Below are 27,905 nucleotides of genomic sequence, written 5' to 3'. Positions count from 1 at the left end.
TTTAGCTCACTCGATCAACTTTTGTTTTCAATAATGGTATTATGTAAAGAATGTGGCAAGAAGCTTGCTGATAATAATTCTTATCTCATTCACATTTCAACAATTCATAGATTTTTGAGTAACTTTTCATGTGGCCAACAGGATTGTCCAAGGAAGTTCAATACTTTATCATCTTTGAAAAAACATACACAAAAATTTCACTCAGAGAAAAATGTGGCCAAAAATAAAAATTCTGAATCTAAATCCTCTTCTAATAATTCTTTCCATTATGACAATGAGGTTTTATATGATGAATGTCCAGAACTGTCCGAAAATTCTCCTAATATTGTAGAAACTATTTTGCAAGATACATTTGAATTGCAAATGTTAACTTTTGTGAATAAACTATATTCTCATCCTGCCATCAATAGATCTGTTGTTCATGACATTATAGGCACTACTTCTGAGCTGATCAATAACATATTCTCAAATATCCTTTTAAAAATTGAAGATTTACCAAATCTGCAAGGTCATTCATCCTATAATGAAATTATCTCAGCGCTATCAACGGATATTTTCAAATCTTGTAAATCAGAGTATAAACGGTTTCAACTTTTGGCAAAACATAATTTATATTTCAAACCAGAAGAGTATTTCATTGGCTACCTCCCTGAAAGTAGAACCTCATCTATTGCTAGTACATCACAAGTACTCACAAAACAATGTAAAGGCGTAATTATATCTCTCAGAAAAATTCTTAAAAAATATTTAGAAACCCCTGGTGTTCTTCAATACATGTTGGATTATATCAAAAATGAAGAAGAGGTTTCTGATTATATGAGCAGCATGTTTAATTGTAGCTTATGGAAATTTATAAAAAATAAAATGGGGAATAAAACGATACTTCCTTTATATTTATATTATGATGATTTTGAGACTGGAAATGTTTTAGGAACCCAAGCAGGAGTTCACAAATTAGGGGGAGTTTATGTGTCGTTTGCTTGTATGGGGCCAGAATTTGCATCAAGATTAGAAAGTATATTTTTGTGGGGAATATTTTACTCGTCAGATCGTGTTACTTTTGGCAATGAGGCTGTTTTCAAAGTCTTCTTAGATGAATTGAAATTCTTGGAAACTGTTGGCATAAATGTAAATAACAAACAAATTTTCTTTGTTGTACCAGTTTTTTTAGGCGATAACTTGGGAGTTAATTCAATTCTAGGCTTTCATGAGAGTTTTTCATCGAACAATTTTTGTCGTGCATGTTTTTCTCATAAAAATGAAACAAAATTTATGACTAGAGAAAATAAGAATAGTTTGAGAAATGAAGATAATTATAACATACATATTGAAGAGAACAGTCATGGAATAAAAAGTTCTTGTATGTGGAATGAATTATCTTATTACCATGTCACTAAAAATTTGCACTTTGATATAATGCATGACTTGTACGAAGGCATTTGTCGTTACGATTTCGGTAGAATTTTGAAATTTTTCATAAAAGAGAAAATTTTCACTCTGGAAACCCTTAATAGAAGAATCAAATACTTTAATCATTCATCTGTAGATGTAGGTAATAAAATTCCATTAATTCCAACAACACAAATTGAAAAGCAAATAATTATTATGTCATCAGCAGAAATGCATGCATTCCTTACCTATTTCAGTTTTATTGTTGGTGACTTAGTGGATGAATCAGATGAGGTATGGCATTTTTATCTGTTACTTTTCAATATAGTGCAGATAGTGATAAAACCATCGATTAATGAAAGCGAATTGATATATTTGGATAATTTAATTCATGAGCATCATTCCTTGTATATTTCTTTGTTTAATGAACATCTTACCCCAAAATTTCATTTTCTTCTTCATTATTCACGAACTATACGTAATATAGGACCACTTTCCAGGGTTTCTTCCATTCGTTTCAAAGCTTTTCATAGAGTAAGCAAGTCGTACAGTAATGTTACATCTTCTCGTATTAATCTACCACTCAGTTTAGGGGTGAAACACCAACTCAAATTGGCCTACCGTTTTCTCCTTGGTAATGGAATTTGCGACAGTATACAATTTAGTGAAACAAGAACAGTTCCTTCCGAAACACAAGTTTCTTTTTTGAAAAGTGCTGGGTTTGAAGCATCTTGCCTTTTCATTAGCTGGCTTAAATTGAATGGCATAATGTTCAAAAAAGGATTGATTGCTCAAGTTGATCGAGACGATTTCGGCGAACCAGTATTTGGAATTATTGAAGAAGTTTTCGTAACAGATGACCAAAAATTTTATTTAGTCTATAAGATGATCGAGTGTTATGGTTTCATTAAACATTACGAAGCATATCTTGTTGAGAAAGTTCTACCAAAGAATTATATTATTAATACAAAATCGTTGTACTCACCTTTTTTAACTCATATTCATGCTAATGCTGAAGGAAATAAATTCATTTCCTCCGTGAAACAGGAAATGTGATTGTGCATGAATTATTATTTTTGATATTTAGTTTGATTTGTTGTACCTGAATTTTGTTATGTTTCAAGATTTTTGTTTGAGTTATAAAGAATATAAAATTAATCACAATGATGTTTTTCTATTAACCCCTATTTCCAGAACTCAAACTTTTTCGTAATGGGTAAAAAAAATTAGGAATAAAAAAATATAATAATAAAAATTTTTTTTCATCATATCGTAAATTATACATAATAATGAATTCTACATCTAATTACGATTTGATTATGATACTGAATATAAAAACTACACTGAAAATTTTGTAGTGTCCTTTACAAATTTATTCTCTGTAATTATAAAAATCCTTTGATATTACTTTTCATTCCAGTCTTGTGTCATGGAGAAAAAATAAAACTTTTTAAATATTCATCGAAATTAAACAATTACAAGAACAGTTGATATAAATTCTTCCTTAAAATATCAAGATATTGGAAATAATCTGATTTCCACATTTCTTTCTTGAATTACTGTATTGATTAAGGTTGTTTTTTCATTTATTTCCCATGAATAATATTTACTCAGATTGTGAATTCATTTATAAAAAATATACAGAACTTTCTGTATGGCAATCTTTACAGAATTACCTTTTGAAAATTATGAATATCTTTCGATATTAGTTTTTATCGCAGATATGCTGTCATGAAAAATAAGTTATTTTGTAAAGATTGCCATAGAGAATTTTTTGTATATTTTTTATAAATGGATTCACAATCTGAATAAATGTTATTCACGGGAAATAAATGAGAAAAACGACCTTAGTCAACATAGTGTTATGGGAAACAAATGTTTATTACTATTCAAAATTCGAAGAATATTCAATATTTGTTTATTCGACAATATAATTTTACTATGAATAACAATTTACTTATAAATAATGAAATTGATGTTTTGGATTAATTCACATTATTAATAATAACACAGCGGATTCCTATAGATAATTATGTTCATTATAACTGATAAAGAAGCTCATTTCAGGCAAAGAAAAGAAATTATTCATTATTAATAAACATATTTGGTATGAATAAATATTTCTTTGAGGAATTCTAATAAAGCATTAATTTCTGAGGAATAAATCTTTATTGCGCCATATTTGAATGAAGCCCTTATTAGGTATTAATAAATATGCATTATAGTTAACAAACTTTTTTCTCAGTGCAGGAAGGCATTCCATAAACAGTGGAATACAAGCTTACTTGTTCCTTAGAATGTAATAATTAAGTCAGTATTGTTCTGAATGCCGTGACTTTAACCTTGTCCGCTTCGTCAATATTCAATAAAGCTTTTTAAAAATCAAAGTTCTTATTTCTAAAACATAAGTGGCGCAGTCGGTAGGATACCCAAAATTTTTTCGACCGAAATCGCGAAAAAGTTGTTTTCGTTTCAACGATTAGTTGGGTATTCGAATTTTTTCTCGTCGGACCTTGGCCCAAAAATTGACCAAGTCAGACCCAGTGGTAAAACAAACCAGCGAGTGGAAGTCAACATCACGGAAGCTCATAATTAGGACAACCAAACAAATCAACAGCATTCAGGTGGAGAAATTATAGTTAGGTACGGAGTTTCTGGAACGAAACTGCCTGCTATAATCGCTATATCCCCTGAAGCGGAAGAAAAAGAAGAAAGAAGAAATCTTTATGAAGCCAATAGCGTAAGTTTCACGTCCTTTCTTTCCACATCCCAATCTATTTTTTTTTAATTTTAAGATTTTTGTGATTTTGTCTTTTTTTATTATTTCTTTGAACACTTGATTTTTGCTTGTGAATATAACGTAATTATAATAATTGAAATATACACAATTTTATCCATTTATGACTGATATTAAAGACCGTAGTCCTTTGAGCAGAGATAATATTAGAGAAGATAGAATGGCAGTCCCTCAAGTACAAAAACACCATATTGATTGCATCCCAGATTATGATGGAAATCCAGCAACTTTGGCTATTTTCATCCAGTCTAGCGAATATTTAATTAATAATTTTTCTGATAATACTAATATTGCAAACCCACAAAATGAATTTCTTTTGCGAGCCATTATTGGCAAATTAACGGGAAGAGCATTGAATTTAGTTGGTAGTAGAGGTAATTTGAGAAATTGGTTATCTATCAAAAATTTACTGCTCCAATTTTTCTCAGATCAGCGAGATGAAAATTGTTTAGTTGGAGACTTAATGCATTTAAGACAAGGAAAGTTAGAAAGTCCGGTACATTTTGGTCACAGATGTCAAGATCTTTTGAGTTTATTGCTAAATAAAATTCAATTGACGGAAAATAATGCAAATATTCTCGAATTAAAAGAGAACTTGTTCGAAAAACAAGCACTGAATGCTTTTCTAAGAGGCCTTCAATCTAATTTACCGATAAGACTGAGAAATCCACAAACTTTAGAACAGGCTATCGCATTTACTATTGAAGAACAAAATTTTGCTTATGCTAGACGAAATTTAACATATATTAACTCTATGAAACCAACAAGTCCTCAATTTAGATCTTTGCAAAATAGACGAAATATACACCGTCCTCTTTATCAAAATTTGAGCTCTGTTAATCAAACACCGCCCACACAAATTCGTCAAAATACAATAAATTCAAATTCAAATAATCAAAGGAGTATTCAGATGAGAAATTATAATCAAACACGATCGCATCAACATGTTCCTATGGACACATCTTCCTCAAATACCAGACGTACAGACAGACCACAAAATCAAATTCTACCCAATAGACCTTTAAACCAAAGAAATTTTATTTCCGAAGAGCCTTTTCAGCAAGAAATCGATGTAGGGATTGATCAATATGATGAAAATGATTTTTTCTATGATGATTATTATACCAACTCCGATTACGATCCAAACGATCAGTATGAGATCACAGAGTTCTCCAATGACAATCAATATTCAGATTCGCCGGAGGAAAATTTTCATGTTCCAGTCCAAACAAAATCAAACATAATAAATATCACGAATATCAATAATTCCACTTTGCCCTATATAAAAATTCCTAAAGTCGGTTTGAAATTCATGATTGATACTGGAAGCTCAAAAACCTTAATTAGTCCTCGAATTGTTGAGCAATTCTATCAAAATTATGTCAAATATGCTCCATTCAAAATGAAAACAGCTCATAAAATCACTTTTCACGAATACATTGCGCACATTCCTCTCCCGAAAATTTTTAAAACTAAAGAATATTTTGACTTTCATATTTTTGAGTTCAACGAAGAATATGATGGATTAATTGGAATGGATTTATTGACACATTTAGGTGCTAATATCGATCTCAAGAAAATGTGCTTTATACAAAAAATGGCCCTATTCCTTTATATTTTAAACAAAATTCATATTCATACGCTCTACCACCTAGATCTCAAAAAATTATAAAAGCACCCATCATTTCGAATGAAGTCAATCAAGGTATTATAGAATATTTAAAATTAACAGAAGGCATCGAAATTCCACAATGTTTAGTCAGAGTAGAAAATAATGAAGCTTATTTAACGGTAACGAATAGCAATGAGACTGAAGAACAAATAACAATAAACCCCCTCAAAATTTTGGAAATTAATGATTCCCCAACAACTGTAATTCAAAAGGAGGAGAAAACCGACAATTTACTAAAAGAAAACATGAAAAATCTTCGTCTAGAACACCTGAATAAAGAAGAAAAAGAAGCAATACGAAAAATTTGCTTTGAATACAGAGATATTTTTCATTGCAAGAAATTGCCTTTGAGTTTTACTAACGTTGTGAAACATGAAATAAGAACCACAGACGAAATACCAATATTTCAAAAGGCTTATAGAATGCCAGAAACACAAAAGAAGGAAGTTGAAAGGCAAGTAGAAGATCTGCTGAAAAACGACATTATTCAACCTTCCTGTAGCCCATGGAGCAGCCCAGTCATCGTAGTTCCAAAAAAGATTGATGCTTCCGGAGAACAAAAATATCGTCTATGTGTTGATTATAGATTACTCAACAAAACAAGTATTGACGATCAATACCCATTACCAAATATAACAGAAGTATTAGACAAATTAGGAAAATGCAAATATTTTTCCACACTTGACCTAGCTTCAGGATACCACCAAATTGAAATGCATCCTAGAGATATACCTAAGACAGCATTTCCTACAGAAAGAGGTCATTATGAATACAAAAGACTTCCTTTTGGATTAAAAAACGCACCAAGAACTTTTGAAAGAGTCATGGACAATATTTTACGAGGAATTATGAATGAAGCTTGTGTTGTTTATTCAGATGACATAGTAATATTCTCAACATCACTACAAGAACACATAGAAAAATTACGTAAAGTATTTGATCGTCTTAGAGCTGCAAATTTAAAAATCCAAATGGACAAATCAGAATTCTTAAAGAAGGAGGTTCAATTCTTAGGCCACATTATAACACCGGAAGGGCTTAAACCCGACCCTCTAAAAATTGATGCTATTTTACGTTATCCCCTTCCCAAAACAACAACCGAGTTAAAAGGATTTCTTGGACTCACAGGTTATTATCGCAAATTTATAAGAGATTACGCTAAAATCACGAAACCTTTGACTGTTTGTCTGAAAAAAGGAAGAAAAATTGTCTACTCAGAAGAATTCATGAAATCATTCAACAGGTGTAAAGAAATATTAACCAATCCACCAATTTTACAATATCCCGATTTCAGTAAAAATTTTATAGTAACTACAGATGCATCAAACGTAGCAATTGGAGCTATTCTATCACAAGGACCTATTGGTTCAGACAAACCAATATGTTAGTCATCAAGAACCCTCAATCAATCAGAAGAACGGTACAGTACTATAGAAAAAGAACTCCTAGCAGTCATCTGGGCAGTTAAGTACTTCAGATGTTACCTTTATGGCAGAAAATTCACGATATGTACTGACCATAGACCTTTAATTTGGCTAGATAAATTGAAAGAACCTAATTCAAAACTCCAGAGATGGAAAATACGCCTAGAGGAGTATGATTACGAACTTTCATATAAAAAAGGATCTATTAACAAAAATGCCGATGCATTATCAAGAATACAACTGAACATTACAGATACTGAATCCTTAATCAATAACGTAGATGAGAACGAAATTGAAAAGTTATTAGAAGATACAGCATCAGTCGAGATGTCTGAATCAGAATGGAATGAAATTTTGAAAAGATTAGATACAGAATGATACAAGTGATGAAAATGAGGAACTTTTAGAAAGTAATGACGAAACCATACATTCTTCAAATGGAGAAACTTCAAACTCTTCCCCAATCAAAATATCAAACGAGATTATTGACTCAAAACCAAATCAATTTTTTATTCAGGAAGTCTACAACAACCCAAAACCCGTGAGAAAAGAATCTATGGGAAACATAAAGAAATTTTACGTTCAAATCAACTCTGCGAATAATGAAGACGAGATCATCAAATTCCTAAAAGAGTACACGGCAGATAAGAAGAGATATTATTTCCACTTCGAATCTGAGAACATGTTCAGAGTGTTTAGTAATATTGTAAACAAGCTGTTCAACAGAAACGGTCCAGAAATAATATACTGCACCGAAAGGAGAGAAGTAATCCAAGATGAGGAACTTATCAACCAAGCGATAAAATTTCAACACGAAGGAAAAACAAATCATAGAGGTGTGAATGAAACCATCAGGCAACTTCAGCGAAAATACTATTTTCCATCTATGAAAGAATACGTCTCGAATTATATAGCGAAGTGCGAAATTTGCAAGAAAAATAAATACGAGAGAAATCCTCCAAAAATTGATATGATGCTAACAGACACTCCTTTCAGACCTTTTGAAAAAATACACATAGATATTTACACTTTCGAAAACACTAAATTTTTAACTATAGTTGATGCTTTCACGAAATTCGGCCAAGCAATCGAAATTAAATCCAAAAATGCTGTAGACATATTTCATGCTCTATTAGACTATTTTTCATTTTACGGAACACCATTACATATAAGCTCAGATCAAGGAATGGAATTTTTCGGACATATCGTACAAGAACTTTTAGAAACTCATAAAATAAATATTCATTTCACGACAGCACATCATCCGGATTCTGACGGAATCATTGAGAGATTCCACTCAACAATAGCGGAACATTGTAGAATTTTGAAATCACAATCCAAAGACCCTATAGGAATCATAATGAAATATGCTATAATAGGTTACAATAACTCCATTCATTCAACCACAAAATTAACTCCACTTGAACTCACATTTGGCCATACAAAACTGAAAGATCCTTTAGACATACTTTACGATAAACAAATGTATAGTAGTTCAGCACCCGACTTGAAAAAGCTACAGTGTAGCGAAACAATTGTCGTCATTTAAACATCAATAAATTTTGTGGAAATCAACAGTGTATTATTATTTATTTTAAATGTATAGTAACTATTTACAAAAACATAAAGAAAATTTAGCATTAGTTTATGATAAAGTCAATGAAAATATAATTTCACAGAAAAATAAAATTGTTAAAAAAATTAATGAGAATACAAGAAACCCCTTCAAAATTGGCCAAACAGTTTTTGAAAGATGCTATAAATATGCTCGCAATAAGAGTGAACCTAAATTTAGCGGACCATTCATTATCACAAAACTTTTACCAGGTAATAAAGCCCTTATTCAAAAAGTAGAAGGTAATAAATCCAAACAAAACATTGGTCGGACAGTTCATTTGAAAAATCTAAGACAACCTATTGTTACAGGCTCATCATCGTCGCAGCAATCTGCGGAATCGTCATCTTAGAATGTACGGAAGTAAAGATCAATCAAATTATAGACAATCCTGGCATGTTACCATTAAAAAAGGGATTGTCTCAAAATATTGTGAACTATTGGACTCTCATTCAAAATTTTGATGTATCGAACATAACGTCGGAATTCAACAAATTAGTTTCTAGTTATAGAAAAATGAACACATCATTTCATAGCTCAAAAAACGGCAAAAGTTATTCGCATGAAATTTCCAATCATAAATATATCTTAGAATATAAAATTGATGAAACCCATAAAAAACTCAGCCAACTTATATCTACCCCTATAAGAAGAGGAAAAAGAGGTTTGATAAATGGATTAGGTGCTATATGGAAATCTATAACCGGGAATCTAGACCAAAGTGATGCTGATAAATACGATAAAGCTATTCAAAACTTAAGAGACTCGCAACAGAAATTGATTGATGAGGCAAATTCACAAATAAGTCTAACAGAAAAATCGATAACTGCATTCAACAATTCAATGAGCAAATTGCAACATAATCAAGCTTTATTAGAGAGTAAAATTAACCAAATAAACTTCTGGATGAACACATCAGCCATGGATTCTTGGGATGATTTCAATTTCGTTATTCTAAACTCAGTATTCACACATATTACCCTAGCAGTAGATATTATAAATGAAATTTTAAATGATATAGAAATAGCCATTTCTTTTGCCCAAACAAAAACCCTTCATTCATCGATCATTTCACATGAAGAATTTATGAAAGAACTTTTCAAAATTCAATCAAAAATCAAAGATAATAAATTACCATTTCCAATTAAAGATGAGAATATAATTCAGTATTATTCTTGTACTCGAATTAAGGGATTCATTAGTAAAAATCAAGTGAGATTCATTTTAGAAATTCCCCTTACAGAAAATATTAATTACAATTATTACGAATTATTTCCAATACCAATTTTGAAAAACAACCTATATCAAATTATAATCCCCAAAGCAAAATTCCTTTTCCTTTGTGAAACAAAATACGCTCTATTCAATGGTCCATGCCAAGAAGTTTCTCCAGCTAACTTTCTATGTGAAGAAAATACAAGACCAATATCATCAACCAACCCATGCGAAGTCGAATTACTCAGCATCACCAGAAACTACACAAGATGCAGCCCGAAAAGGACAAACCTGAGGGGAACCAGCGTCCATCAACTAGCAGTAGATTACTGGATGGTCACTACAACAGAAGAGAAGATTGCCAGAGTGAAGTGCGGAGATAGTGTAATATATAAAACCGCTTGTGATATTTCGGCAAATTTTAAACGTAAAATCACAGCCCAAACCCGACCATCTAGAGCAAAAATGACAAGAATTAGACCCTCCTCATAATCTTCTGGAGATCCCGCGAAAAATCCCAAACCTTCGATTCTCCTCGCGGTTTTCGAGTATACGGGGTGTTTCGGATTATTTTGACATTTCAAGTCCCATATTTCTGTGGTATCTGTGGACAATTTGATTGTCAGTGTCATGTTAATAATAAATATTCCATTTCGATATATGAAAGTTGTTGAGAAAGTTTGCAGTTTCCAAAATTGTTATTTAATACTTAAATAAATGCCGACAGATAAAATGCAAAGTCTTCGGCGAATCAAAAATTCGATAGATATTTGTCAAAGTTTGGAAATGAACATTGATAGGGTAAATGTAGGCAATGGGAATCAGTAGGCAATGGTAATCACCCCAAAATAACAAAAATCGAGCGCGAACCACCGATGCCAACATAACTAAACGATAGCTATACGCCATTCCTGTTCGCAGCCGGTAATTCACTCAGTTCGAGCGATGCGTAGGAGTGAGACGGGTGTGAGAAGGTTTCGTGTTATTTTCATCTAATTTTTCGAGTTGATAAATCCGAAGGTAAGTCACAAAATAATAAATATTTATTTCTGTACATGCAAAGTGTAACAGTCGTAGCATTTTAGTGTCCAATTCAACAGCTATATTGTTGTTATAACCTATATTATATTTGCCAGGGTTCTTTCCCCCGCTTTTTGCCTATGTAGGTAATCGGAATCGGGTGATCCCAATTACCTACATAGTGATCCCCATTGCCCACACTACTTAATCTCGGTAAAACAGTATGATTTTTTGTTTTTAGATGCCGAAAGTACGTCCTAGAACGACTAATAAAGCTAACTGGACTATGGAGGACCTGCAAAGGGCTATAAAGCTCATCGTCGAACAAAATTATTCTATAAGAAATGCCGCGAAGACCATGAATATTCCATTTGCCAGTCTTTACAAGAGGTACAAAAAAAAATTTGATAAGGCACCTCGTCTCGGCCGTCAAACTGTCTTCACTCCTGAAATGGAGAAAGAATTCGCGGACATAATCAAGAAAATGGCCAACATATTCTACGGCTGCACCCCAAATCAAATAAAAAGAGCAGCGTTTGAATACGCTGAAGCCCTTAATCTGAAACACGATTTTAATAAGAGTACAAGATTGGCTGGTCGAGTTTGGTTTGAGGGATTCATTGCCAGAAATAATATTTCTGTAAGGAAGCCCGAAGCTACTAGCATCAATAGAGTTACAGCCTTTAACAAGACTGAAGTTGGACGATTCTACAATCTGCTAGAGGAACTAATGGAGAAGTACAAATTTTTGGCTAAAAATATTTACAATTGTGATGAAACCGGCATCTCTACCGTCCAAGAGCCTGAAAGAGTATTAACTGCAACGGGACAAAAGAGAGTAGGGTCCATAACAAGTTGGGAGAGGGGTAAGAATATCACTATGCTCTGCGCTATGAGTGCTGGAGGTGGATATGTCCCGCCGATGTTCATTTTTCCCCGAAAGAGGATGACCCCGACTCTTGAAAAGGATGGACCAACAGGAGCAATATACAAATGTTCGGACAATGGATGGATAAATGAAGAACTTTTCCTTCAATGGCTCAAACATTTTACCCAGTACGCCAAACCTTCTGCAGAAGAGCCGATACTATTAATACTGGACAATCATGCTAGCCACAGTTCTCTGGCCATCTTTGAGTATTGTAAGGAAAACTATGTCCATATGCTATCTCTTCCACCCCATACCTCTCATCGCATGCAGCCATTAGATGTGTCCTTTTTTGGTCCATTCAAAGCTGCATATAGAAGAGAATGCGATTTATTCATGAAGAGCCAACTTTTACAAAGAATAACACCCTATGATGTTGCTTCGTTGGTCAAAAAAGCGTTCTCTAATGTTGCCTCCATGAGTAAGGCCGAAGCAGGATTCAAAGCAACGGGCATATTTCCGATAAATTCCAATGTTTTTTCAGATGAAGACTTTATAGCAGCTGAAGTCCTACAGTCAGAGCCAATCGTTGTTCAAGATCTTGCTGACTCTATTTTAGGATCGCCTTCTGTTGGTGCTGTTGCCTCCGTATCATCCATAACAGCTACTATCGAGCTAGAACAAAATAGTCCTATTCCAAGTACATCCACATATTGTCCCACTACATCTGAACGAGTGACTACACGGTTGTCTCAATTTGATATACCATCAACATCTAAGGATCTGACAAGTGTTCAAAATTTCATTCAAATGCCTAAGAAAGTAACAGTTGCCAAGAAAAGACAAGGAAGACAAAAACAGCACGCAACGATTTTAACATCTACACCTATCAAAGACGCCCTAGTTGAAAAAGAAAATAAAAAGAAGGCCAAAGCTTTGAAAACTCAAGGAAAAGGAAAAGGAATAGGGAAGAAAAGCAAGCCACAGGAGATCCGTCGTGAGAAGGTAAAGAAGAAAATACTGCAGGACTCCAATGATACTTCGATGTCAGACGTGAATACGGATGAGTTATGCCAGGATGACGAAAACGATGATACAGAAGATGCAAGCAACTTGTGTCTTGTATGTGGTGAATTTGGACGAAACAATGAAACATGGTACCGATGCACTTCTTGTGGGCACTGGGCTCATGCCGATTGTACTGGATGGGACTCTGCGTACAATTATGTGTGTGATATGTGTTGATCACCATTGTCCACATGCTGATCACCATTGCCAACCGGTGTTGACAATTGTGATCAAACTGATATTTTTTTAAATTTTATATTGTACCAAAACTAATAAGCCAAAGTGATTAAAGTTGATCTCAGTTGATAGTATAGTAAGTAAAGTTTATAATAAGAACAGAGCAATAAATAGTTGATTCATATATTTGATTTTATTTTCATTTTCGCTTAAGTGATCCCCATTACCTACATTTACCCTATCATCGAATGCATTTTCCTCAGTTCAGGTTCGTTTGAAGGGTTTGTATTATTGATTCGAATGGATGAATGTTACTTTATTTCAGGAATTTTTCGTTTATTTTCCACAAACTATAAAACTATATTTTCATTCGTGAGAATTTTAATCTTTTGCGACAGCAGATGGAACTACAAAAGAGAACAGAAGCTTCATTCATCAATTCAGTCTTGGATTGGAGTAAAAGTTGTGCTACTATGAAACAGTATTAAACAGAAAAACTCCTTATAGATAATTCACAACTGGCTTTATTACTGGAAAAAAGAGCCAAGTTAGTCAGATGACATTCAAAAATTTCCATGTGTTCAATGAATATCTAAAATATACACTTTTACGACAAAAGAGTGCAAAAATATAAGTGACCAATCCGTTTTTGAAGAATTTGAGTGCAGTGCTGTTGAATTTATAATGAATAAGTCAAATCTTTCATACGAATAATTTCAACTATATATACCCTGTTATATGATTTGCCGCTCAACTGAAACATGTGTAAACCTTGGAAATTAGAGACTCTCAAACTTGTAACCTGATTTCTCAAAAAGGTTCCACCTAGATATGATATTACAATTGCTTATGAGGTAACACAAGCCATGGGTATTTGAAAGGCAAGTCTATTCATTCTATCTCTTTTTAGTTTGTTCATTACAGCTATACTGAAATTTTTCTAAAAAAAATTCACTTTAGATGTGAATTAATTAATTAATTAATTTTTTATATGACTATAAATTTGAGAAAGACATTCTTCTAGACCTTATTAGTCTTTTGAATAGTACTTTGAAGATATTGATTTTAATAATGTATGGAATATATTCACTGGTCTTCTTTCAGTTGGCAATTAGTTTTTCTTCAAATGAATATATATTCTCCAGTTTTTGTAGAACAATCAAATTATTCATCAATGGCGAGGATATACATATAAAAAATCAGTTGAATTACTAGTCAAAATGTTACGACAGAAATATAATTTAAAGGCTAGGAACATAGTGAAGCGACCAAGAGGTGCGAAGAGGATAGCAGAGAGGATAGCGGTTCCCGAGAGTAGCGGCGATGACGAGGTGTCATCATATAGTGAGGCGAACAAGAAATCAAGGCGATAGTCGAGTTTGATCATTATAGAGGAGGCGCATTTCCGAAAAATGGATTTAAATGAATTTATACTGTTAGAAAATTCTTCATTGAAACTCTGGTATGTAATGAAAAATGATAAAAATAGAAGAACGTGTAGTGTTCACGAAATTAAGAAATCTAGGAAAGTACATGGTGAATTTCATCACTTGTATGAAGAATTACGCGAGCATCCAGAGAAATTTCATTCATATTTCCATATGAATATTGCAACGTTCGACTACATTCTGGAAAATATTGAATATAAATTAATGAAAAACTGGACCAATTTTATTCGCAACCCTATCACTCCCACAGAACGTCTAGTGGTGACTTTGAGGTAAGTTAACACATATTCCTCATATTTTTATTCAGGAATAAACTCAACTTGGACAAAAACGTAAATGCTTCTAAGTACATTTCGAATTTCTATAAATTATGGAGAGATTCATCAGAAAAATGATTTATGTAAGAAGTTATTGATGAAGAAGTTGAATATTCCTGTGTTCCTGTTTTTTCAAAAGTACTGGTTGATTGTGTCATTTCCTGCTGATCTCCATAAATGCAGTTATAAACTTCTTGTTGTATTTTCATCCTTAATAACATCTTTCTTTTTGGGCTGAGTGTTCTTATATGAGGAAGGAGACTTTCAAAAAGTGAGCACTTCCCGGACGGTTGCCGAAAAAATAATTTATTTGAAATCCCACCAATAATCATCATTTATTATTACACTTCATTTATTTACGCATAACTTATATTAATGATGCTGAAGAAATATCCATTTGAAGGAAATAAATATAGTTGAGGTTAATATATCAATGAGTAATAATAAATAAATCTTATTTATATGTAATATGTATCCATGCAGATTGAAAAAAATATTTCAATTCAGTAAAGGTTAACGTATTTCTTAGATTTTTTTTGACTGTTTCTATATAGTCAAATGTTCACTATATAGTCAAATGTTGTAGGAAGCAATCTACAATAACTGTGGAATAAATTTAGAGAAGTCCTTAATTGTTTATATGAGTGGTGAAACTCTCCAAAATTCATTCGTTCCAAAAAAAATTTATTTGTTGGATTTCTCTATCTTCCCATTTTTCTGCGTCTTACAATTAGCATTTTTAAAGCCACATTTTCACATATGAATAATTTACGTTTTCTTGACCACCTGTAACGGTTCAATTTACACTGTTGGATATTTCGGTTGGTAGTGCGCCCTCTAGAGGTTGATTGTGAATTCAACTCGGAATATTCCGTATTAATATAAATTTGAATTTATTATGGAAGAGTTATTTCCGGATAAGTGAGGTCGAATATCATTACCGTTGGGAAATATTTTATAGTTTCTGGATTTCTTGTATTACTTTTCTTCTGTGTTGGAAGTTTCGTTTGACAACTGGTAGATTCTATGGTTGATAATGAAATTGTCAGAACCAGATGGAGGTTATCGGCGATTTGTGATAATTTGGAGAGAAGTTTTTTTGGGAAGAAAATTGGACTTGATTTGAAGAATATATGATCTAGAATCATCCTTGTTATAGGCGATTATTTCTTCAATTTGAGAAATTCCCTGTATGGTTTATGGTATTGTGAATATTTCTGGGAAATACGTTTTAGACGTGATTATAAAAATTTTCTTCCACAAGGCCCATCTCTTGTATTGAATTTACTCTGAAGATCTGAGAGGTATGATATCATTTCTATATCTTGAGCTGTTGTCTGAAATTTCTGTTTTATTAGGATTCGCTTCCCGCCGATTAGTTCGAATAACTGTTGAGCTTACAAGAAGAATATCAAGAAGATCCTTTTCCCTCGAACAACAACTGAGAGGTATAAATTCCTTTTCATTTTGTGAGCAATATCTTATTGTCATTTATTAGGGTCCTAGTGCTGGATATCTTTGAGGAATCCTAGTGCCTGGTAAGAGTCTGGTTGAATTTGAAGAATCCTACGGCCTGGTTCCGTTCAGGAATTCTAAGTCTGGTGTATAGTTTGGTTGGAGTTTATGGTATTATTTTCTGGTATATGGTTGTGAATTTCTGGTGCAGTTCTGATATATGGTACAGTTCGAGTAGATAGTATATTGCTGGCATATGGTGTACCTCGAGTAGATGGCATATTCTACGTATAGAGATCTCACCGTTAGATTTGCTGTCAAGTCAACCTTCAATATTGATTTTGTATCAGGTAACCGGTGCTTGCACTGGCTTTAACGAGTATTGATTGTATTGAGATTTAATTTTTGAAGTAACGATTTAGTGTACTGATAGTAAATCAGTTATTTGAATAGGAGTTAACGGTTTTATTATTAATTTTCTATCCATTGATAGTTATATTGAAGTTATAAGTTATATTGAATAAAGGTTGTTTCATGCTTATTATACACTGTTGCAATTGTAAACAGTTTGCGGTGAGGTTCACTTCACTAACTGGCCATTTATTTTAACAACTATAATACTTGTGTATCCCTTCAGGATTTGTAACTGGAATTTATTATTACTTTATTCAACCTGCTGTTTTATACCAGCCAGTTATTACAACCACTGTATTTGTATATTCCTTCAGGATCTGTGGTTGAGGTCAATCTTCTTGTTCAACTTGGTTATTTGTCTGGTTTATTATCTGGTATATTTGGAGTTTGTTGAACTCTGTTGACGTTTAGTTTTGGTACTGAAGTTTTAGGTTTAGCCTAAGCCAAGTGTGGCTGATATAAGTATTCAATTTTGAGGATTAGTTTAGGTATTATAGGTTATAGGAAGCCCTTCTGGCATTTGTTGTTGATTATAGTTTATAGGAAGCCCTTCTGGCATTTGTTAGTGTTAGGTAAAGTTTTGGGAAGCCCTTCTGGCTATTGGTAACTTTGAGAATTCTTTTTATTTTATTGTTTATTATCAACCACTGCACAAATTTTAATTTTAATTAAACGTTTGACATTGAGTATTTGTTTTATTGCTACTCTGGTAGAGTACGCAATTGTTCTTAAGACAGGCACATCTCTACCTAGCGCCCATTATTATTTTCCATCTAATTTTGAAGAACTCACTCCCATCTTCACTTAGTGTAGTCGCGAGCCGAATTTTAGCCTTGTGACCGGCTTACTCAAGGTCGACACGTCACACACCTCATTATAACTGTTTCTCTACAAGCGTATGACAACGGACTGATCTTCCGCAATGCACAATCCCAACCCTACTATATTTATGTCGCGTCGTGTCGCGTTTGTAGATTTCAACGTAGGACGAAAAAAGTCGCGCTGCTCACATCGCTCGCGTAGTACATAAAATTGGCGTCGCTCGCGTCGTAACATTAGTCGCTCACGTAGGACATAGGGTAACGCTGTGTCCTACGTTAGCGAATTATTGCGAGCGATGAGAGCGACGCGACCAAACGCGATTTAACAAACCTTGGAATATAATAGCGCTCTCCTACGTGCAGTCGTATCGGTCGTAAAACTGTTCCAGACGAATTTCGCGCTCTGTCGGCGATCAAATTATTTGATATTTCCAAGCGGAATTCGCGCGAACTTCAGTAGTTCTTGTTGATGCAGGCACGTTTACTTCGACCGCTCTAAAATGAATGATTTGAACGGAGTTTTAATACTGGCTGTTAGAAATTCCAGTATACTCTGGGACAAGACTGATAAAAGATATCATAATCGACTGTTGGTGGATAGAGAATGGAGTAGAATGGCCGATGAACTGGGGGAAACAAGTAAGATTGACGAATTAACTATAGTATTATATACACTGAGAGAAGTGTTGATTTGATATTATCGAAAATGCATTATAGTTAATGAATCATTTATTGGATCTATGGTCAAACAAATATTAGTTTCATGGAAATAAATGATTTATTTGAAATCCCACCAATAATCATCATTTATTATTACACTTCATTTATTTACGCATAACTTATATTAATGATGCTGAAGAAATATCCATTTGAAGGAAATAAATATGGTTGAGGTTAATATATTATTGAGTAATAATAAATAAACCTTATTTATATGTAATATGCATCCATGCAGATTGAAAAAAATATTTCAATTCAGTAAAGGTTAACGTATTTCTTAGATTTTTTTTGACTGTTTCTATATAGTCAAATGTTCACTATATAGTCAAATGTTCACTATATAGTCAAATGTTGTAGGAAGCAATCTACAATAACTGTGGAATAAATTTGGAGAAGTCCTTAATTGTTTATATAAGTGGTGAAACTCTCCAAAGTTCATTCGTTTCAAAAATATTTTATTTGTTGGATTTCTCTTTCTTCCCATTTTTCTGCGTCTTACAATTAGCATTTTTAAAGCCACATTTTCACATATGAATAATTTACTTGATCACCTCATTATAACTGTTTCTCTACAAGCGTATGACAACGGACTGATCTTCCGCAATGCACAATCCCAACCCAACCCAACCATATTTATGTCGCGTCGTGTCGCGTTTGTAGATTTTAACGTAGAACAAAAAAAGTCGCGCTGCTCACATCGCTCGCGTAGTACATAAAATTGGCGTCGCTCGCGTCGTAACATTAGTCGCTCACGTAGGACATAGGGTAAGACGGCTGTATTCCTGTACAGAAACCGAGCGAAACGGAGCTTCGACGATTTCACTACAGCGAACACCTGCTACCGGCTACGCCACGATAGACGAGGACAGCTGTACGACTGCAACAAGAAGCAGAGTGAGACAATTCCACAATTCCAAGTAAGCTCGTTCCTTTATCTTATACGAGAGTTAAATATTATAATTCACGTTGAATTTAAAGTCAATTCAATACGATAAGCTAGTATTACAAGTGCAATTTATTACTAATCAAGAACAATGTCGAATTTAACTAAATTCAGATTTCAAAGAGGTCAATTTAAGGCAACCTTAACAAGATTCAAAGGTTATATTAATTCAATTGATTTAAACAATATAGACGAGATAACAATAACCCAACTGAAAGTAAGATTAGACAAAATTAAACCGATTCTAAACGAATTTTCATCAGTGCAATCTTCGATCGAATACGAACTAAGTGGATCAGAAAACCAAGAACAAGAGTTACAACAAGAGCTAAATGAACGCTGGGTTTGATATGGAACTCTGCTGATGATATCTTCAAGTACACTGTATCCTATAATCAATCATCCAATGTAACTAAACGTAAAATACTGTCAGCGGTTGCTCAAATTTTTGACCCTTTAGGTCTCATAGGACCTTGCACAATCAAGGCCAAAATCATCATTCAGAAGCTTTGGCAACTGGGGCTACATTGGGACGAAAGTCTTCCAGTCAATCTTCATTCTGCATGGATCGAGTTCTCTAGTCAAATACTTTGTTTAGATACAATAAACGTTTCAAGACACATAATCTGTACAAATCCTGTGTCCATTGAACTACACTGTTTCGCAGATGCGTCAGAAAGAGCCTACGGAACGTGTTGTTATCTTCGATCTATTGATCAATTCAATCAAATTCATATTCATTTAGTTTGTGCAAAATCTCGCGTGGCACCTTTGAAAATTGTATCATTACCCAGGCTCGAACTCTGTGCGGCTCTTTTGAGCATTCAACTTTCTCAAAAGGTTTTACAAGCCATTTCTAATAAAATTGATAACATTTATTATTGGAGTGATTCCACTATTGCATTAGCGTGGATAAATACTGAACCGCATCGACTCAAAACGTTTGTGGCAAATCGAGTAACTGAAATACAACAATTTTCGAGTAAGAATCAGTGGGGTCACGTTCCTTCAGAATCAAACCCTGCGGATATCATATCACGAGGCATTAATCCAAAGGAATTATCAGAATGCAAATTGTGGTGGAACGGTCCTGATTGGTTGTCCCAAGAAAAATCGTTCTGGCCCAAGACTGACATTTTGCCCCAATCAGAAATTCCTGACACCAAGAAAACTGATGTTACGCCCATCATGATAGAAACTCAAGACATTAGTATCATCGATCGCTTCTCATCCCTCACGAAACTCCACAGAGTTATGGCCTTTTGCCAAAGATTTGCAAACAATTCAAGAATCTCAATCCCTGAAAATCGTTTTACAGGTGAATTGACAAAGGCTGAAGTTGATAATTCCCTTCAGACTATTTGTAAAATAGTTCAACAAAGGGCATTTCCTTCAGAGTTTTCATCGCTACGAAAATCTAAACAGATACCTCGAAACAGTAAAATCATATCTTTGAATCCATTCATGGATGAAAATGGTTTGATCAGAGTAGGAGGTAGACTCAAACATTCCAACCTCTCTTACAATCAAAAGCACCCCAATTCTGTTACCTCTTCACAGTAATTACACTAAATTAATAATAAAACATGAACATCTAAGGCATCTTCACGCGGGTGCTCAAGCCACTCTTTCAGCCGTCAGAGCTAAATTTTGGCCAATCAACGGACGTAGTGCTGTTCGAGGAGTTCTACGCACATGTGTAATTTGTTTCAGAACAAAACCAATAGATAGTAAATATCAAATGGGAGATATATTTCCTATTCACGTCTCAAACCACAACGCCCATTTGCATCAACAGGCGTTGATTTTGCAGGTCCTTTTCATATTAAAGATGGCAAAACGAAGAATAGAAAAATTATCGAATGCTATTTATGCATTTTTGTTTGCTTTGTCACAAAGGCAGCACATATCGAACTATCTGAAGATCTCTCCACGGAGTCATTTCTCAAATGCTTAACAAGATTTGTGTCAAGAAGAGGTGTAAGCACCGACATTTATAGCGACAACGGTACTAATTTTGTAGGTACCGAACGTGAATTAAAGACTATTTTATCAAACCTCAAGAAAAACAGTCAGTTTAATCAATTTCTCAACTTAAATCAAATAAATTGGCACTTTTCTCCGCCACATGCTCCCAATTTCGGAGGTTTGTGAGAAGCATGTGTAAAGTCAACTAAATTTCACCTTAAGAGAATCGTAGGTAATTCACATTTGACATTTGAGGGTCTATACACAGTAGTAACTCAGGTTGAGGCAGTCCTTAACTCCCGTCCTTTATCCCCAATGTCCAATGATCCTAACGATCTCTCACCTCTAACACCTGGACACTTCCTTATTGGCGAGCCATTGACCACTCTACCTCAGGATGATGTCAGACATGTAGCAAGCAATCGTTTGTCCCACTTCAAGTATATCCAAAAACAAATGCAACATTTTTGGCAAAGATGGTCGCATGAATACTTAAACCATCTCCAAGAAAGGATGAAATGGAGACAATCTACCCCAAATCTAGAAACAGGCACTCAGGTTCTACTCAAGGAAGACAACACAGCCCCTTCATGCTGAAAAATGGGCCGAATCATCAAGGTGTTTCCCGGCGAAGATGGAATAGTGCGTGTTGTTAATGTGAAGACCGTTAATGGCGTTTTAAAGAGACCAGTTTCCAAAATTTGTGCTCTGCCCATAAACTATTAGTATAATAAGTTACTATATTATATTATATTGTTATCATATATTGATAAGTTAGTATTATTTTGAAAGCCGATCCTTTCAAGGCGGGCGGCATGTATTGTTTCCTTCAATTTTTATATTCATATTCATTTTAATCATTTTATGTTATACGCGCACGCCTATGAGCTCGGCATGCGCGCACCCTCTTTACTAATGGCACGAGGGGAGCTTGCCCCTGTGGTACTGCAGCTGTTGGGCGTTGGCTCTGGTTCGGCCATTCGAGCAAAGCATCCCTTCACGTACACATGTACATTTTATTCATTACTCAATTCTCATAACGTACGTAGTACAATCATACATTTATTTTCAAAGTGAATCAGCATTATACAAATTAAATCATTTTAAAATCACCCAGTGAGTGTTTTATTCATCATCAACATCGAAGAACATCAAGTAGATTTAGTGAAAAATCTCACGAGATCGATCATTACAAGCGTATGACAACGGACTGATCTTCCGCAATGCACAATCCCAACCCAACCCAACCATATTTATGTCGCGTCGTGTCGCGTAGGACATAGGGTTCTGACGAGATGGCATTGAATCGGTTTCATGCATTGGAGAGACGTCTAAACAGAGATAAAGTTTTGAAAAATGATTACTGCGACTTTATGAAAGAATACATCGAACTAAGTCATATGCGCAAATTGGAAGTTTTCGATATAAACAAGAAATGTCTAGACGGCTACTTTCTTCCTCATCACGCAGTAATAAAAAACACAAGTATAACCACAAGAACTCGAAATGTCTTCGACGCGTCAGCTAAATCTGACAACGGGATTTCGCTGAATGATGTTCAGTACGTCGGACCTACACTACAAGATGATCTTTTCTCCATATTATTGGGATTCAGACAACATAAATTTGTCTTAAATGCTGATATTTCAAAAATGTATCGCCAAATTCGTATAGACCCTAGCGAGAGAAAATATTTAAGAATTTTTTGGAGAGATAATGATGGAGAACAGATACAATGCTACGAACTGAACACCGTAACGTATGGAACTTCATCTGCACCATACTTAGCTGTGCGTTGTCTTCGGCAAATGGGTATAGAGAATAATGATGAATACCCAATCGCGAGCAAAGTAATTTTAAAAGATTTTTATATTGACGATCTATTAACAGGGTCAGACAGCCTTTCTGAATTACGCGAAATCCAAAGAGACGTCACGAATATATTAAGGTCTGGAGGTTTTCAATTGCGTAAATGGTTATGTAACAACAAGGAATTATTAAAAGAAATTAATGTTGATGAAAATTTATCTTCAGGAATTTTACATTTAGGAAAAGAGGAAAACAATAAAACTTTCGGTATTTATTGGAACGCATTTAATGATAATATACAATATTCAATTAAAGATTTCGAAGTTGTAGAAAGGTTATCGAAACGAATCATTTTGTCTATGACAAGTCAAATCTTCGATCCTTTGGGATTAGTTGGCCCTATCGTAGTTATAGCGAAAATGTTTCTGCAACGTTTATGGCAAGAAAAACTAGATTGGGATCAGCAAGTGTCCAATCATCTTAGTGTCACTTGGAACAATTTCTGTAAAGAATTATTACTATCAAATAATCTTAAAATTCCAAGATATGTTTGTTGCGAAAATTATACAATTATCGAAATACACGCGTTTTCAGATGCATCCGAAAAGGCATACGGTGCATGTATTTACATTTCTTGTAGAGTACAAGATAAGCCTTACAGGACTCAATTACTATGTTCCAAATCCAGAGTTTGTCCGTTGAAACAAATTTCACTGCCTCGCCTAGAATTATGCGCAGCCGAACTTTTAGCTAAATTAATGCGAAAGGTAATTAGGGCTAGTGAAATTACATTTGATCAATGTTTTTATTGGACGGATTCCACTGTGGTACTAGGTTGGATAAACGGATGCCCCAGTCAGTGGAAAACATTTGTCGCGAACCGAGTCTCTAGTATACAAAATTTATCAAAGCCAAGTCAATGGTACCACATTGCTGGCAAACTCAATCCAGCTGATTTATTGTCACGAGGTACAACGGTGACTAATCTTTTAGAATGCGATATTTGGTGGAAAGGTCCACATTTCTTGGCGAACAGAGACAGATCTGAATTTGTACTAGATTTACCATACCGAGAATTGCCTGAAAAAAGAATATTAGTTAATTTTTGTCAAAAAACGAATCAATTGGAACTTCCGTTTACTAAATTCTCAAGATTTAAAAAATTACAGAGAACAATAGCCTACTGTAAAAACGGACTCTTGAATATTAAAAGCTATTCGTGTACCAAATTGAAAATCTCTTAACCATGACCTCAACAATGGAAGTAGATCCCCAATCAAGCAGTACCAAGAGACCATATTCAAAAATGGTGGACCCTGATGACAATACCCCTATATCCGTTGCCAAAAAGTCCCGAGTGGAGCCCGACAAGAACAAGAAGGTAGCAGTTCTAAAATTGATAGCAGAGCTGTACATAAAAATCCACTCTAGTGCTGACTTCAGGGACAATTATGAGAACATAAGTCTCGGCAACCAGATTGCAAGCATAGTGTTCACGGTGTTCGTTATAAACAAACAACGAGCCAACGGAATCACTGGTAATGCAGAAAAGAAAGCACTTGCAATGAAGACATTCACCATAACAACGATGGGCACCACTCACACAGTCGATGTGGCGAAAGCCATACAGTACGGAAAGGACGTGGCAACTTCAGTTGGTTTAGAATTCAAAAAATTTGATCCCAAAGACCCACAAAACTGGTACGGAACCGCGGCACCTTACCTGGACTTTTTCTGTGCCAATAGCCTTAGACTGTCAGAGCTTAGACTTGGCCATTCGAGTATGCCCATTGCAAAGGAGAATGGGACCTCAATAACTACTCCAGTGGCCAAGTACGGACTAGATGGAAGCCACCACGTGCTACTAGAGGGGAGCTCCTATCCTCCTGAAAAGCGAAGCTCTATGGCTCAAAGCGTGGGACCGATGACAGCACTATTGTGCCACATACGAACTGAGGAAAAGTACAGACAAAAATGGACAGACGCCGCCAAAAAGTCCATGATGCAAGTACCGCTAATCGATGAGGTTCTAGAAGTGGTAAAGAACAAGAAAGCTACAGAAGTTAGCACTCTGATAAGGATTCTGGCAGACATAGTCCTGATAACGGGGGCTAGGCAGGCACACAGAATGACGTTTCCCCTTAATATGTTCGTAGGGGTCTACAATGCATTTAAAGTTTTGGAAACTAACTACCAGACAAAAGTGAAAACGACACCAGCGGGACAGGAGATGCCAGTGAGAGATACAGTAAGCCCAGAAGAGGCTTTGGAGGCTTTCAACGTATCAGGGAAAGGTGGATACTTTTGGTATAGAGCTATGTGCGAACTAACCTGGGTGATGGAGGGGAATGTAAGTGAGAATGAGGCAAAACAGATCATTTTCCACAGTATTTTCGGCACTTATAAAGAGGACTTAACCATACTGTCCCAAATAACAGATCAAGGGACATGGAACACACGTGAAGACTTTAGCGAGTGTTTTCAAAAGATGAAAACTTGCGGCAAGAGTACCAAACTAAGACTGATTAAATTTCGATATTACTCCAAACTGAGTGCAGCAAATCAAACTGGACTTTTCGCCTCAAGGTACACCCAAACATGTGCTGTACCAGTATTCAGTGGGAAGCGTACTCAACATTTCTCTGAAGAATTCTTCGAGCAGATTGGTAAGAGGACAGGGCACACAACTGCAGCCAAAACAATCCCACAGCTAATTTCTGCACTAACCGATGTCCTTTCAACTTTAAGAGAAGACTTGATTTCTAACGGAAAAAGAATGAAGATGGGCACTGTGGAATGGAGGGATATGGCCAGCCTATCAATACAGGAAGATGGCGCTCTGGTCAATGTCGACATCGTGGGCACCAACAGATTTTTCTTAGGCTCCAATAATTAATATAAATGTGTCTCCATATCAGTTTCAATATATATTTCAATATACTGTATAAGGTTCATATCAAATATGAAAGACAAGTCAATGAAGACAACCGGAATTTTAACGGTCACAGAACTGTGCTATGCTCATGATATAATAATACTCAAAAACAATCTTTTCCGGATGAATATAGAATGTTAACAATAGGAGATAAAATCAGTACTTCGAGTAAATTATTGGCCCTGAATCCATTTATTGGTACCGACGGTCTAATTAGAGTAGGAGGCAGGTTAGTAAATGCCGATATAGATTTTGCCAAGAAACATCCTATTCTATTGGACACAAGGCATCATGTGACTTTATTATTGCTACAAGAGGAGCATGTGAGACTGATGCATTGTGGACCAAATCAACTTCTATATTCGTTAAGAGAAAAATATTGGCCTATAGCAGGACGCAGACTAGCGCGATCTGTTGTAAAAGGCTGCATTACTTGTCGTAAGGCCCAGCCAATGGGATGCAAATATTTAATGGGAAATCTTCCTTCAGAAAGAGTCAACAAATATATTCCTTTCACAAATGTTGGATTAGATTATGCCGGACCCATTCTCATTAAAGATAGAAAATTACGAGGGGCAAAATTAATAAAAGGGTACATTTGTTTGTTCATTTGTATGAGTACAAAGTGTGTCCACCTAGAGTTGCTTACCGACTTATCATCTGAAGCATTCTTGGCAATGTTCAAGAGATTCATTGGAAGACGAGGTCGACCATCTCATTTATTCTCCGATAATGGGACTTCTTTCATAGGAGCCAATAATGATTTGAAAGGGTTCATAGAAGCTTATTCGACTCCTATAGCTGCTGCACATACTAACGAAAATATAACTTGGCATTTCATTCCCCCTAGGGCCCCTAATTTCGGCGGTCTCTGGGAGTCCAATATAAAACAAGTTAAATATTATTTGAAAAGAATATTGAAAAATACTAGCTTAACGTATGAAGATATGATGACAGTTTTGATACAAATAGAAGGTATACTTAACTCTCGTCCCCTTTGTCCCTTATCATCTGATCCTTCCGATTTTAATCGATGTTTTGATGATTGCCACATGAGTAGACGTATTTCCGAGTTCTCTTCAAGATTTATCGAATAAATTTAGTTTGGTGTATTTTAAACTGCCGAAAGTAATCGATTTTGGTACTGTGATTCATTTTGTCAGGGAAAGTATCCCTCATTGATTTTTGCGATTGTTTTGATTAAATCAATTCAAGTATTTATTATTGTGATTATTCACGACCGCGACCTCGCATCTGTTCGTACAAATCGAACGTATATAAAGTGTGACACACACGTCAAAATATCGTTGCGGTCGAAGAATGAAGAACAGTGAAGAACTAACAATACTTATAAAGGATGAATTTGCCGGTCAAATGGTCGCAATAAGGGAGGAACTTAAGAAGGTGAGAGAAGAAATAAAGCTGTTAGGAGATTCTACAACAAATCGAATAGAAACTTGTGAAAATCGGATCGCTAAGGTCGAATGCGATATTCTAGAGATCAAACGAAGAACTTTGAAGAATAACATCGTCATATTTGGACTGAAACTTGATTCTTCTGATCTATTGCATTCCGTTATCACACAGCTGAATACTTTATTGGGGACTGACTTGCAGAAGGTGGAAATAAACAATATTTATAAACTCGGCAAGAATAAGTCGATCATTAAGGTTGAATTTTTGTCCTTTCTGTCGAAGACGAAGGTGACCAGCAATCGATTTAAACTGAAAGGCTCCCGCATATTCATCAACGACGATCTGTGCAAGGAGGATCGAGACGACCTCAAGCTCTTGAGACAACAGCTCACCTTAGCAAAGACAAGAGACCAC

General features: G+C 34.9%; 4 protein-coding genes across 4 annotated transcripts; all 4 read left to right on the top strand.

Annotated features, from left to right (window-relative positions):
* The first annotated feature begins 33 nt into the window (after positions 1–33).
* Positions 34–2,445, top strand: LOC123685268. The gene has a single exon (XM_045624923.1). The coding sequence runs from the start codon at positions 34–36 to the stop codon at positions 2,443–2,445; it is 2,412 nt and encodes an 803-aa protein (XP_045480879.1).
* A 6,457-nt stretch (positions 2,446–8,902) lies between these two features.
* On the top strand, positions 8,903–10,724 carry LOC123685464. The gene has a single exon (XM_045625169.1). It carries the CDS (start codon positions 9,294–9,296, stop codon positions 10,602–10,604), a length of 1,311 nt encoding a protein of 436 aa, XP_045481125.1. The 5' UTR covers positions 8,903–9,293; the 3' UTR covers positions 10,605–10,724.
* An 11,902-nt stretch (positions 10,725–22,626) lies between these two features.
* On the top strand, positions 22,627–24,384 carry LOC123685267. The gene has a single exon (XM_045624922.1). It carries the CDS (start codon positions 22,627–22,629, stop codon positions 24,382–24,384), a length of 1,758 nt encoding a protein of 585 aa, XP_045480878.1.
* Positions 24,385–26,209: 1,825 nt separating this feature from the next.
* On the top strand, positions 26,210–27,172 carry LOC123685266. The gene has a single exon (XM_045624921.1). It carries the CDS (start codon positions 26,210–26,212, stop codon positions 27,170–27,172), a length of 963 nt encoding a protein of 320 aa, XP_045480877.1.
* The last annotated feature ends 733 nt before the right edge of the window (positions 27,173–27,905 follow it).

This window comes from Harmonia axyridis, chromosome 7 (genome assembly GCF_914767665.1).
Source record: "Harmonia axyridis chromosome 7, icHarAxyr1.1, whole genome shotgun sequence".
In the NCBI taxonomy this organism is placed as follows: domain Eukaryota; kingdom Metazoa; phylum Arthropoda; class Insecta; order Coleoptera; family Coccinellidae; genus Harmonia; species Harmonia axyridis.
Note: the sequence above shows the minus strand (reverse complement) of the source record. Positions and strands in the feature narration are given on the sequence as shown.

What these genes read in the sequence shown, in the direction of transcription:
- LOC123685266 (XM_045624921.1), top strand. Translation starts at nt 26,210, where the DNA reads ATGTTAACAATAGGAGATAAAATCAGTACTTCGAGTAAATTATTGGCC.
- LOC123685268 (XM_045624923.1), top strand. Translation starts at nt 34, where the DNA reads ATGGTATTATGTAAAGAATGTGGCAAGAAGCTTGCTGATAATAATTCT.
- LOC123685464 (XM_045625169.1), top strand. Translation starts at nt 9,294, where the DNA reads ATGTTACCATTAAAAAAGGGATTGTCTCAAAATATTGTGAACTATTGG.
- LOC123685267 (XM_045624922.1), top strand. Translation starts at nt 22,627, where the DNA reads ATGGCATTGAATCGGTTTCATGCATTGGAGAGACGTCTAAACAGAGAT.